The 13,294-nt window shown below is 41.5% G+C and overlaps 3 protein-coding genes across 4 annotated transcripts; 2 read left to right on the forward strand and 1 right to left on the reverse strand.

Annotated features, from left to right (window-relative positions):
• The first annotated feature begins 1,045 nt into the window (after positions 1-1,045).
• cdcp2 (CUB domain containing protein 2) lies at positions 1,046-5,233 on the forward strand. The gene is made up of 6 exons (XM_076745261.1): positions 1,046-1,112; positions 1,355-1,702; positions 2,148-2,489; positions 4,040-4,393; positions 4,642-4,820; positions 4,928-5,233. Exons 1-6 carry the CDS (start codon positions 1,046-1,048, stop codon positions 5,231-5,233), a joined length of 1,596 nt encoding a protein of 531 aa, XP_076601376.1.
• On the reverse strand, positions 2,866-7,390 carry tceanc2 (transcription elongation factor A (SII) N-terminal and central domain containing 2). Its single transcript, XM_076745262.1, has 4 exons — positions 6,961-7,390; positions 6,724-6,865; positions 6,218-6,411; positions 2,866-5,808 (listed from the first exon to the last, which is right to left on the reverse strand). The coding sequence occupies exons 1-4, from the start codon at positions 7,057-7,059 to the stop codon at positions 5,620-5,622; spliced, it is 624 nt and encodes a 207-aa protein (XP_076601377.1). The 5' UTR covers positions 7,060-7,390; the 3' UTR covers positions 2,866-5,619.
• Positions 7,391-8,178: 788 nt separating this feature from the next.
• On the forward strand, positions 8,179-12,350 carry tmem59 (transmembrane protein 59). 2 transcript variants are annotated; one of them, XM_076745781.1, is made up of 8 exons: positions 8,179-8,423; positions 8,653-8,758; positions 9,341-9,441; positions 9,530-9,682; positions 9,778-9,850; positions 10,548-10,671; positions 10,803-10,920; positions 11,612-12,350. In XM_076745781.1, the coding sequence occupies exons 1-8, from the start codon at positions 8,268-8,270 to the stop codon at positions 11,762-11,764; spliced, it is 984 nt and encodes a 327-aa protein (XP_076601896.1). In that variant the 5' UTR covers positions 8,179-8,267; the 3' UTR covers positions 11,765-12,350. The 2 variants fall into 2 exon arrangements, with proteins under 2 accessions (XP_076601896.1, XP_076601897.1); XM_076745782.1 differs by having other exon boundaries at positions 8,203-8,423; positions 9,341-9,435.
• The last annotated feature ends 944 nt before the right edge of the window (positions 12,351-13,294 follow it).

Consider the following 13,294-nt stretch of genomic DNA (forward strand, 5'->3'; position numbering starts at 1 on the left):
TAAGCTAACTGTCTCCTGGCTGTATCTTCAAATTGACCAGACACATATGAGAGTAATATTAATCTCCTCATCTAACTTCCGGCAAGAAAGGAAGAGCATGTTTTCCATTAAACTTTTTTTTTTTTTTTTTTTCTCAATAAAGCATTTGAGGATATATCCCATTTCTGCAAACAACAGCATATTGCATTTGACCAAAAAATAATCAAGGTCCACTCACTAGCTTTTTTATGGAATTTCCAGCTGCAGATACAAGATACAAGAATGAATTTTTAACGTATTGTACTGTACTGACTAAGGTGACTGTGCTAAAAGGTCAATAGGAGCAGCTATTATAAAAGCTACAAAGCCTTTGATGCTGCCGTCCAAATAAGTGAGACACACCACACACGACACACCTGTGCATTTTTTCATTGACATACTGTACGTTCCCATTCATAGTTAAGATATTGTTATCTTTGTGTTGTACTTAAGTTGCTTTTAATGCAAGAAAAGAAAAGTCTATACAGTTCCTCTTACTCCATGACATCAATAGTTCTGGGATGTTCTCTCCTTATATCTCTCTAATGAAGCCATTTATATTAGTGACAAATGTGATCATCCTCCTCTCTTTCTTCCCGTCTCTTCTATTCTTCTATCAACTCCCCTTGCAGCTGGTGTTTAGTGTGTGTGTGTGTGTGTGTGTGTGTGTGTGTGTGTGTGAGAGAGAGAGAGAGAGAGAGAGAGAGAGAGAGAGAGAGAGAGAGAGAGAGAGAGAGAGAGAGAGAGACCATTAAAAATGTATGGCATCTCTCCAAACAGTGTCCTGACAAGCCACTCGTGCTCATTGGATATCAGTCATTAAAATTTAGCAAAGAGGGCAAAGCGTGGCCCAGGTAGGTGTCAGGTTCCTCATTCAGGCTGTGGATGAATTTTTCAAAGTCCCATTACCTCTACAGGCACTACTGTTCTGTTGATGTTTCAAGGCTGTACGCTCTGACACTGCCGTTGTCTGTCTCTGCTGGTATCGTAGCTGAGGCGTGACAAAAGCCGAATCAACAATAACAACATGAGTCTCAGGGCGGCTATACTGATTCATTTACTACTGCTTGTTGACAAGGCTGATTCTAAAAAAGGTGAGTTGCTATTTGTTATCTTGATGGAACAAAGCTTAAATTTGATGGAAGCACTTTATCTTGCCGGTACTGTATATACAGAGAAAGTTGGACCTAATTGTTCAATGTCAGCTTGTAATGTGCTTTTCAGAGGTTGTTCCAGGTTGCTAGAACATTGCCACACAAGTAAGCAACGGAAGAGCAATAACCTTTACTCTGTATCTTTTCTCTTTGAGCTGATATTAAACTTTTGTAATCATAAGGTGTCAAATGTGGAGGAATCCTCTCTGCTCCATCTGGCAATATCTCCAGTCCAAACTTCCCAGGCCTGTATCCCTATAACATTGACTGCGCCTGGCTAATTGTGGTGGCAGAGGGTTCCTCCGTCCTCCTCACCTTTCACCACTTTGAGCTGGAGTACCATGCCAACTGTGCTTATGACTACATCAAGATCTACAATGGCATATCTGAGGATGAGGGCAACCTCCTTGGGGTATTTTGTGGTGACATCTCCCCGCCACAGTTCACCTCCTCTTGGAATGTCATGTCCATCATCTTCCATTCAGACCGCCATGTTGCCCACAGGGGCTTCAGTGTTGGCTACAGAAAAGGTAACTTGTTATATTTGATGTAATATGACAGGGATCAGTTGGCTAACTGCTCAAAACTTGAGTTGTTTCTTTTTGACAATGCCATAACTCATGGCTTTTAGCTAAAACTTCTTGATGCTAACCTCACTGGAGTCCTTAATATCTCACCAAAACATTATATAGAAACAGAGTCTACAGTCATGCTAGTGGCTCTGTGAGGCTGTGTTTTGAGCTTAATGCTCATATCAGCATGCTATCATGCTCGATATCATGCAATGATAATGTGAGCATGTTTATCTTTAGTTGGTGTAATATTTGGTTGTTGGTTTCCAGATGGCCCCATTAAAAAAGCCAAGTATTTTACAACCCTCTCTGGAGGTTGTTGCACCCATTAACTGTAGTCTGTGATGCTTCTCCTTTTCAAAAAGAAAACTGTCAGGTGTATCTGCCCTCTATCTTTCTCTAGATATGTGTGGTGGAGTCCTAACTGGCCTGTCAGGTGTAATCTCCAGTCCAGGCTACCCTCACGAGTACAGCAACAATGCAGATTGCTCTTGGGCCATCCATGTGTCCAACACCAGCGTGGTCACCTTGGTCTTCTTGGACTTTCAGCTGGAAAACAATGAGGGATGTAACTTTGACTTTGTCGCCCTGTTTGACGGCCCAACAGTCACCCATCGCCACCTGGGGAAATACTGCGGGGCAGATAAACCCCCGCACATAGTCACCACCTCCAACCAGCTTCTGGTAGTCTTCAAGTCCGACTTCAACATTGGTGGACGTGGGTTCAAGGCCTACTATTACTCAGGTAGGAAAGTTTGGTTTGATTACTTGTATTGAAAAAATAAATTCTTCACTCTAAAGTGCTCTCATTATTTGATCCCCTTGGTGTTTTCTGGTGTAACTGAAGGTTTTGGAAATGAAAAGAGACTTTGTTCAGTCATCAACAGTTACATGCTATTACTTTTGGGTTTACATAAAGTGACCTTTATTTGCAGAAATCCTATTAATTTCCCATTTCAGATCAGAAAAGCTAACATGAAATCCAAATGGCAGTCTACAGTGAAAACCTGACCAAGACAGATCTGTTGAGAGCTATAAAATTGTTCTGGGTTGGATTTAAACAATAAGAAACAATGGATTCCAGGGTCCTTACATTAGTGGTGAGGAAAAAAAAAAGAAAAGCAAATTACATCATGCTGAAAATTTGAGTGGAGGCACATGAAAGGCCTAGATGACAACATGGCACAAAAGATCCTGCCAACAGATGAAATGAAAATTGAACACTTCTGCTCTAATGTAAAGCACTATCTATGTGTCAAACAGAGCTCATCACCCCTCTCACACCTATTACACCCGAGAAAAAAGTCCACAAAGAGAAAGTCCTTGAGTGGTCTAGTCCAGACTTGAATCCAATTTAAACACTGCAGAATAACTTTCATTCAGCTGATCACAGACTGACTCCATTTGACCTCATCAAACACAAACTGATTGACAAGAAGTTGAAATGAAATCCTGAAATTCAGTTGCAGAAAGTGATGCCACTCGTGTGTGCATATGACAGCAAGCAGCTAGTTAGCTTAGCTTAGCATAAAGACTTGAAACAAGGCGAAACAGCTAGCCGGGCTCCATCCAGAGGTAATGTAACCCACCAACAGCACCTCTGGAGTTCACTAACTACCAGGTTATATATTATTTGTTTCATTTGACATTTCACCATTTCTTGGCCTTGCGCAGTGACCAGGCTAGCTGTTTTCCTCAATTTACAGTCTCTATGCTAAGCTAAGCTAACTGGCTGCTGATACGGGGATAGGAAAAGAAAAACTTTAACATCACCCATCTACATACAGTGCAGTACAGCACTGTAAAAATAGAAAGACAGGTAATGTAGATAAATGTAAAATGAAGGAGTGCAGTAGAGCAGCAGTAAAAGCAGTTTCGGGGTCCCTGAGGATGTGGGTGTTGGGATTGGGACTTGATCTGAGAGGCCAAGGTGCAGCTTTGCATGAGTCTATAAGCCAGGTCCAGAGAGCTCACCACACACTACAGGCTGTAGCTTCATACTTATTATACACATATGAGAGCGGTATCGACATTCTCATCTCAGTGTTAGCAAGAAAGTAAATATTGATTTTTCACAAAATGTGGAACTACTCCTTTACACTGTGGAGGAGGTGTTTATTTAATAAGGAGATTTTAACTACATACTTGCTATAACTATAAACCTTTACTTTTCTAAGAATGATTTATCAAATCATGGATGCCGCATCCTACAATGCCAACACTGAACTGAATACAATGTACTAAATTGATATCATTAAATCTGACTAACTCCCGTGATCAACTATATTCAAACAGGTGAATGCCAGCAGGTCCTGTCAGCCGTAACTGGCAACTTTAGCAGCCCCCATTTTCCAAACATCTACCCAAACAACATCAACTGCCACTGGAGCATCACTTTAGCAGCTGGATACCGCATCAAACTCTTTTTCCCCGTGATGGACTTGGAGGACCGCAACAGCCTGTCAGGCGAGTGTGACTATGACTCAGTCGCAGTTTATGATGGGGACAGTCAGACGGACACCCTGCTGGGACGCTGGTGTGGCAGGGAGCAACCTTCCTCTCTCATCTCGAAGGGCCACAAGATGCTGGTGGTGCTCAGCACCGACAGAAATGAAGCTCACAGAGGGTTCACTGCTTCTTATCTTGGAGGTAAAAGTTCATTTGATTCATTCTGAGAGTGAAAAATGTATCATTTCTATGAACGTTAATTCTGTTTATTCTGTGCGGGCTGTGGCTTGAAATCATGAGCTCGCTGCTGCTTACAATGTTCACAGTCTAAATCTCAGCTAAATATTGTTGACTCTAAATGCCTAACAACAACTCTTTCCTATGTCATTAGCATATACTCTGCTTTTCAACAAGTGTGAACTGTGTCTTTTCTCTCCCCACTATCCAAGTGGTACCTGTAAACGTTAGCTGCACAAGATCAGAATTCACCATTTTGATACCCCAGCAGTATTTACCTCAGCTGGACCGTGAGAGCATCTACCTGGGGAACCCAACCTGTGCAGCTCAGCTGACAGCCACCTCGTACAAGATACTTGCTCAGTTTGTTAACTGTGGCACTGCTGGCCAGGTGACCAGCCGCAGTCTCACATCACTTACTGGTGTGCCACACTTATGCTGTTAAAGACATACTAGTGACCTGCTTCTATAACTACTGTGACTCCTGCTCCCTTACAGAAACATCAGAACATCACCGTGCTGGTAAACAAACTCTACATTGATTTCTCCGATGGGAAGCAGCAGAATGTGCAGGAATATAAGGTGCAGTGTGATGCCCTGCGGAAGATAGCATCAGTGTCCATCATTTCAGCAGAGGAGCGACGTCTCGAGGAGCAGGCCCAACAAACTGACGATGACAGTGGCGGCAAAGCGGGGGATCCAAAACATGAGCCTCACGACCTGAGCGATATTGTCTTCATTAGCATCTGTGTTCTGGCTGTTATTCTCATGGTGATAGCTATTGTTTGGCTGGTGCTGCTTTAGTATGTACAGCATGTACGTATGGTTTTATCCAACAAAGAAAGGACTCCGATGCTGAAATTGTCATATTTTCAATCACATTTTGTATAAAAATGTTCACCCACAGTATAAAAACAGAGCCACTGTTAACAAAAACATGAAGAAATGGCATAATCACCACCAACAATAAATTCCATATTCTGACTGTGATTTACATGTGTTTATAAAACAGTGTAAGGCTGCTGATGTGCCACAATGTGTAAAAGTATTTTATATCTCCTTTCCAGAAAATCAATAAAGTAATAAAAAAAAAGTAAAAAAAATAAAATGTGCATGCATCAAAAAGTCTTGACAAATTTCAAGTAATACAACCAGAAGTCTTCAGTATGCAGGGTCAACCTGATTACCAGTTATTTCTTGTACTTGGAAACCAGCTGGCTGACTGGCATTGTGCTGTCCTTCACTTGAGTTTTGATCTCAGGGTTGTGTTTGAAGGCAAACACCAGCGCTCTAACAGTCCGCCTGTATGAGCTGCTGACTAACCGGGAGCTCTGGTGAAACACTTCCCTCTCGATATTGTCAACAAGAGCAGAATCCTCCTGTAGGTCACATCAGAAAGCAAAAAGAACAAACATAATATCAGTATATCAATATATAAAAAGATGTCAGTGGACTTGCAGCCAACATTTTCCTCAACATTTTTAGCTGGGGATTGTATATCAGTTCAAATAAACATTTAAAAAGTGCTGCATGCGTCATACGCTGAATTTCTACATGCTGGAATGTGCCGATTTGATAAATGTCAAACATTTAAACATATGAACAAAAATGAAAATATGACAGTTGACCACATTCTGTAGCTTCTCCACCAATTAACCTTCAAAAAAATATCGCAATCAATGTAATGTAAATGTGAATTAAAATGGAAATTAGTGGTGGAATAAACAGACTGAGTCAAACACAAAGGCTTTTGCTGTTACACTTGACTTCAGAGATGCTCCGTCTCACCTTGACCCCCAGGGCTTCAGACATTAGTCTTTTAGCATTGTTCCTGAGTCCTTCAGATTGTTTGTCGGAACGCACTTCAATAGACGGCTTATTGGAATTCTCCTCGATGAATGTCCTCCAGTCGGTGTAAACCTTTGCTGCCATTGAACTCACCTCGGGGTCCAGATGCTTTCGCATTTTGTTGACAGTATGACCTTAGAGGAGAGAGGATTTCATAATGCGGTGAACTAATTAGTGGAGTGCGAAGCTTAGAAAGGGCCTAGTGTGTGAGGTAAACACAGCCTTGATAGCTGTTTGCTCCTTTGAGGTATAATATACAACTCAGGACTTGGAACCGTGCAGTATCAAACTTATACCCATTTTTATTAGTTTACACTGACTTGGTTTTTCTACAGTCTGTGCTACATCCTGAGCAGAAAGATGATAACAATCCATGCTAATGCTTTCAGCATCAAGACAGCATTGTGTCAGTAGTCTACACAGTGAGGTGGTAATCCTCAGTCTACCTATTTTTGTGGACTTGAGAACCTCCCTGGATGGGATCTTCTTGCTCAGGTCTGTCAGGGCACTCAGCAGGTTGTCCTTGCTCTGTTCTGGAAGCTCCAGGATGGACTTGTAGCGCATGATATCCTCGATCACAACCACCCTCTGTAAGAAACACAAGGGCAGTGAGTGACTAAGGAAATCTGTCTCACAGTAACACTGACTTTACCCATCATTCACATTTAGAACTGACAGCTCACCCGTAAAGATTCAATTGTAACTTGTTTATAAATCTTTTCGTTGCTCTTCGCTTTTTTAGGTGTTTGCCCTCTGGGAAGCCGCACCACAAACTTGTCCATCTTCAAGTACAAAGTTGCAGGCTACCTCGTAGATTGGCTATTTTTGACGAGCTAGTGATTAAACTGCTGTTCAGGAGGTTCCAGAGAGAACAATGCTAACTGTTATTAGCAGCTAGCTATGCTACCTGGTTACCTCGCTATATAACTCTCATGTACGTTTGAAATTCATTACATTAAACACGTTGCTGGCTTTGTTCAAGTCTTTTGTCCATACTCCACTAACGAACAGCTGCCTTTATAACTTTAAATGAGACAAATCTGTTTCGAAAAGCTAGCTAGAGCTGAGTGGCTATAGTAAGTGTAGCTACTCATGTTGCATTTCGGTGCTGTCGGAAATAACCAGTACCGTGGACCCTACCCAACATTGTGGGAAAGTAGAAAATTGGAAGCCATGAAAGTATGCATAGCACAAAATTCAATAAATAATCAATCTTCTGAATTAATACAATAAAATAAATAAATAAGAAACTACAAAACCCTTATTGTGATAGTTGTTATTCTCACTGTGTAATGCATTATTTAAGTTTTATATCACGTTATTGTGTCTCCATCTTTTCCTTTCAAGTCTGTCTTTTTTCATAGTGCAATTTTAACTAGTGAAACTTTTTCATGATATCACTGTTACACCCCTCTGCTAAACACGTTTTGGCTTGTTTGCAGACCCAGCAATTGCTCTTTAATTTAGCTGAATAACTCCTGTTTTCTGAAGAAGTTCATTAGATTATGTAATAAAACCATAAACACACAAGATACCTGTCCAGTTATATACAAAACCAGGGGGGAAAAAGAAGAAAGGCAGAACAGAAAAATACAACATAATTAAAAAAGCACAAGACACAAAATAAATAATCTATTAATATCATGTAACACAAACAAGGCTGTATGCATAACATTTAAGTGGCACAGGATACACAGGATATTTCCTTTGAGGTCTAGCCAATTTAAAGTCATGATAACAAGAAATGTTTAGCTCTGCCAATTAAAAAAAAGGCATTTTCACACTGTTTATTGTTTGATTATCTAAAGAATTTGAACATACAGTACGTTTATGATGACACAGCCTGACTGAAGAAGCCAGATTTTACAAGGAACATTAAACATAGCAAAACGTACAAGGCCAGCCTCGCGTGAGGCGGAGTTCCCGCGAGACAACAAACCGATTTAGAAGGAAGAAGAGCGAGTTGTTTGTTTAGGTTTTCGCAGGTGAAATGGGGATGCAATCCTCCTTTGTCTGTATTTTGGGACTGTTCGTCCTGCTTTCGAGCACATCAGCGTCTTCAGATGTGTTCGATAGCGTTTTGGGAAACACAGCATCCTGTCACAAGTCATGTGAAATGACATACAGTTTGCACACGTATCCACGGGTGAGTACTCCTCGATGGGGCAACTATTAACGATGGCTAGCGTTAGCTAACGTCTGGGAAGTTAGCGGAGCGAAACGAGGCCTTAGACGTTATAACGTTACTTCATGTCTCTCTCTGTTCTGTTACACGTTGTTTGCTAATGACTTGTGTAAAAGTTGAAAGTGCGTCATTTTTCACGGGTGCCGTCTTTTGTCGAAGCGTTCAACTGGTCCTCCTGTTTGTTTTGTAGGAGGAGGAACTGTATGCCTGTCAGAGAGGCTGCCGTCTGTTCTCCATATGTCAGTTTGTCCGTGACAGCGACGACCTGAATCAGACCAAAAGCGAGTGTGAATCAAGTAAGTCCTGCACGGAGCCTGTCACCTGTTTACCTCTCCTCTGTACGGTGTCCAGGCCGCTGTGATTATCCTTTGTTATCCATGAGATCCAGAGCTGCAATGACAAATCGATTAGCTGTCAACTATTGCATTAACTGGCAGCTGTTTAGATAACCAACTAATCATAATTTTGTATTAAAAATAGACATAATTCTCTGATCCCAGCTTCTTAAATGTTAATATTTTCTGGTTTCTTCACTCGTCTATGACAGTAAATAAACAGTAGAATACCTTTAGTTGTGGACAAAACAAGACACATGAGGACGTCATCCTGTGCTTTAGGAAACAGTGATCGCCATTTTCCCCCATTTTCTGACATTTTATAGACCAAACAACTAACTGAGCAACTCATTAAATAACCAAGAGATTAATCCACAGTGAAAATAATAACTATTTACAGTGTAAGCTGTAAACACATTGTTCATGCATCTGTTTCCACACCCAGGTCTGTTAGATTTCACTTGCTCTCAAACGCCCCTTTGTCCAGTATCTGTTATCCTGTTTTACTGTATGTCATCTCTCATTACCTCCCGACTTCCGCAGCCTGCCGTGAAGCCTACACCCAGTCTGATGAGCAGTATGCGTGCAACCTGGGCTGTCAGAATCAGCTTCCGTTTGCGGAGCAGCGGCATGAGCAGGTACAAGTATGTGACAATCCCTCGCTGGTCTGTATGAATATGGACACATCTCAGTAAAGAACAGCGCGCTCAGTATTGCTCGTCTTTCTTTTAGTTGGAGGCCATGATGCCCAGGATACACCTGCTGTACCCCCTGACTCTGGTCAGAGGGCTTTGGGAGGATGTGATGAATCAGGCCCACAGCTTCATCACTTCCACATGGACGTTCTACCTCCAGGCTGATGATGGCAAAATTGTCATTTTCCAGGTATGATGAGATTCTGCACACAAACAACACAGTTCATCCTGCTGCTGTGTCGATGAAACACTGTTAAAAATCCACTTCTGCCTTCTGTTTCACAGACTGAACCACAAGTCCAGTTTTTCTCCCAGTTTGAAGTGGAAAAAGAAGTTAAAGAGGAGCCACAGAAGAGCTGTAAGCCTCCACAAGATTTTCTTAACATCCACTTATGTTGATGATATTATTTTTATTATTCTTAACCTGAGTTGGTGTCTCCCTCTGTGCTATAGACCTGCATTGTTGTCCCAAATAATACATTAATAGCCAGATAGTTGCGCTGGGTGACATCTGAATATGGCCACTATATGTTGTTTTCAGTCAATCCCACATGTACCGTCCTGCTGACATGAAGGCTGACTCGCACACTAATTAATCTACAGCTGAAAGTAGGCCACCACAAATTAACTGTTTACTCCTTTTTGAGTATTAGTGAGAATTTCCAAATCAAAGTATGTATTTGAGCACCAGTTTTACTGGTTTACATCTTCAGAGGGAGCAAACAGCCTTGGGGCTAAGGGCCGGGTTATACTAGAAAAGAAGTAGTTCAGCGGCATTAGAAGTGTTTCTAGTCGTTTCCAAATGGCCTCGCTGGAAGGAGAGGTGAAAAGCTGGCCGTCATAGAGACACAGTATTGCTAAAATATGGGGACAGTGGTACACGTTTTCCGTCAGTCTCTGCTGGAAGACATTCATAGTGTTGGACTCTGTTGTTCAGACTAACACATTTTGGTTTTGCCTATATTTGAAACATAACCCACAAGTCTTTCAGCACAACAGAAATAAACAGATCAGATGTATCTGCATGTCAAGTAACTTCCATTTCTTATTTCAAGTCCCCGGCTTGAGCAGCCCACTTTTCAAAGAATACCAACGCACTTTAATCCAGGAGAGGGACAGGGACATGAGCGGGGACCGCAGCTACGATGACGAATACAACCTCTTCAGCTGCCTTTCAAGGTTGGTTAGCATGCATTTATCTACATTGTCGAGGAAATTCATTTGTTTAACTTGCCTACTAGAGCATGCCATTGACCACACCATGGATCAGATCCTCGCACAAGCTTTATCTTTGTGCTTTTTATCGTCAGGAACCCGTGGCTGCCAGGGTGGATCCTAACCACAACTCTGATCCTGTCTGTGCTGGTCCTGATCTGGATCTGTTGTGCAACTGTGGCAACTGCCGTGAACCAGTATGTACCTGCTGAGGTGAGTTCAGTGATGTCCTTTTTTAGACATTTCTGGTGCTTAAGTTAACAAACAAGCTAATTCGAGGCATGTAAATGTTTGTTACGAGTAATTTCAGGGTGCTACGGGTTTGTTTTTGTGTTTTTTTTATGGGTAATTGCTTGGAAAATATGTGACTCAAGGAAATCAGAAGAATACTTGACAACACCTGGACATTTCTCAGTGAGGGTTAGATGAAAAGATTTATACCACTCATGTAGCTGGAGGGCAAATATGTAGCTGGAGGAAGCAACTGGTTAGCATAGCCTAGCATACAGTGTGTATTTTGTTACCTGTGGACGGAGCCGGGCTAGCTGGATACTGGATGTAGCTTCATATTTAGTGTGCAGATGTCAAAGTAGCCTTAATCCTCTCATCCACCTCTAAGCAAGAAAGTGGATAAGTGCATTCCCAAAATGTCAAGCTATTATTTTAAGCACCCCTCGCTGCCTAAGCTAAAGGCTTTAGCTAAACACCTACAGTGTGAAACAGACCGTTGGAAATGCAGAACATGCTGCGTTTTACACCTTTCCAGACCTAACATCTTTAGAATAAAGTGAATGATTGTAGGTATGTTCAAGGTTTTGATTATCATCACCTTTGAGTTCTATTTATGTCGAAAATGTGAAAAGCCAAAACAATATTTCAGTAGTTTACCCTTTTTTTTCCACAGAAATTGAGCATCTATGGTGACAAGGAGTACATGAAGGAACACAAACTGACCCCGTACCCAGCATCCTCCCTGCTGATCATCACCTCCAAAGGGCCAGAGGAAGAGGCCGGGCCACTCCCTTCAAAAGTGAACCTGGGCCAGTCTGACGTTTAGAAGCCAAAGCTGTAGTGCAGAAGGGATCTCCTCCTTTTAAATCTTTAGTTGATTTTTATCCTCTGGCACAAGGCCTGTGCCTCTTGTGGTCTGAACAGGAGTAACTACTACTTGCAGAACACTTTGTATTACTGATATAATGTCTCGTCTCCCTTTTGAAGCTTTCAAAATTGGAGTGATGGAAAGGTTTATTTTCTGTATATTTGTATGGATGAGGCATTATAGTGTAGTGATCAAAGTAAAATAGGTTTTGGGATTTTTCTTAAACTTTTGATGTGTGCATTAGCTGTCTGTTGGTTTGCTTATTTTATTAAATAATGTTTAAATGAAATGTTTGTGACTTGAAGAGATGCAGGTTTCACCCAAAACCCTAAACTTTTGGAAAAATAGATTGTGCTAACATCGCAGACTCTCCCTGTCTGTTCTTATGTTTCTACTGCAGTGGTTTCCAGATACTGAGTTTTACAATAAAATTCTACGACTATAATTAATAGTGATGGTACAAACAATAGGTCTTTCCTGCTTCGCTGTTGTCTGTTCTCGTAATGATGGGTCAGAATTAAATACAATGGAGTGAAGTTCTTTACACGGGTGTGACTTTTTCATTCATCAGAGTTTTCAACACAAGAATCTAACTCTAGAACAATAAGGATTAGAGTAACCAGGGCCATAATTTTCAAGGGGACACAGAAAAGAACATCTGCCTTCAAGCTTACAAATGTAGTCACTTGCATGTTTAGAAACTGATTGGACACTTTCAGGTCAAACTGCAGTCTGATACTGTATTCCATGTTCAGGTGACGAAGGTCTTTGCAGCTCCAGCATTGTGTTGCCGTGGATTTAGTGCTTCTTTTTGTCTGAAATGTAAAGCTCTGGTGCCAATTTAGAGTTAAAAAAAATTAGACAGTCATTTAGTTTTTTTCCCCCTCCACTCAGCAGTCAGTTGTTTATGCAAGACTGCGGAGAAAAGCACCAGTTTCCTGTGTGATGACAGAGTGGCTGTTATATCACTCTAATCTCTGATGGGGTGGTGAGCTGAGGAGTCATAAATGCAGTAATGCACCGTCACACAGCTTGTTTACCTCTGCCGTTGGGACTGAAGGGCCTAATCTTGGAATGTAAAATTCCACAGCTACCTTATGGTATATTATATTAGCATAATGTGCTCCATTTTTCAGTCTTCAGCCATCAAACCCAGCAATTTTCCTAGCTTCTTATTGTTTGGATGTCAATATCCTCAGAACTGGCTCTTAGTCTGCTACAGGGCTGAAGGGCAAAAAATGAGCTGCTCGGCCCCCCGTTAACCCCTTTTTGTCTCACTTTTTGTGCTCTGTGTACAGCTTTTCTGTGTTGGAATGATACATAGGCTCCACGTTTGCTGTTTGGTAGTTTGCTTTAAAGGGGAACTGTGGTGATTTTATACATCAAAGTCTGTTTACATGTCTTGGGGAGTACAATTGCATATGAGAAAAAGTTGTACAAAGCCTTTTGTGGCTTCAGCCGGAGCTGTGCAAAGACTGATAAATTGCC

The sequence above is a fragment of the Chaetodon auriga genome, chromosome 12, assembly GCF_051107435.1.
Source record: "Chaetodon auriga isolate fChaAug3 chromosome 12, fChaAug3.hap1, whole genome shotgun sequence".
Taxonomy (NCBI): domain Eukaryota; kingdom Metazoa; phylum Chordata; class Actinopteri; order Chaetodontiformes; family Chaetodontidae; genus Chaetodon; species Chaetodon auriga.

Excerpts from the sequence above, each read along its gene's own strand:
- cdcp2 (XM_076745261.1), top strand. The coding sequence starts at position 1,046 with ATGAGTCTCAGGGCGGCTATACTGATTCATTTACTACTGCTTGTTGAC. Across the intron at positions 1,113-1,354 it reads CAAGGCTGATTCTAAAAAAG|GTGTCAAATGTGGAGGAATC; the intron begins GTGAGTTGCTAT and ends TGTAATCATAAG. Across the intron at positions 1,703-2,147 it reads CAGTGTTGGCTACAGAAAAG|ATATGTGTGGTGGAGTCCTA; the intron begins GTAACTTGTTAT and ends ATCTTTCTCTAG.
- tceanc2 (XM_076745262.1), bottom strand. The coding sequence starts at position 7,059 with ATGGACAAGTTTGTGGTGCGGCTTCCCAGAGGGCAAACACCTAAAAAA. Across the intron at positions 6,412-6,723 it reads TCTCAAGTCCACAAAAATAG|GTCATACTGTCAACAAAATG; the intron begins GTAGACTGAGGA and ends CTCTCCTCTAAG. Across the intron at positions 5,809-6,217 it reads CTGAAGCCCTGGGGGTCAAG|GAGGATTCTGCTCTTGTTGA; the intron begins GTGAGACGGAGC and ends TGTGACCTACAG.
- tmem59 (XM_076745781.1), top strand. The coding sequence starts at position 8,268 with ATGGGGATGCAATCCTCCTTTGTCTGTATTTTGGGACTGTTCGTCCTG. Across the intron at positions 10,672-10,802 it reads CTCTTCAGCTGCCTTTCAAG|GAACCCGTGGCTGCCAGGGT; the intron begins GTTGGTTAGCAT and ends TTTTATCGTCAG. Across the intron at positions 10,921-11,611 it reads ACCAGTATGTACCTGCTGAG|AAATTGAGCATCTATGGTGA; the intron begins GTGAGTTCAGTG and ends TTTTTTCCACAG.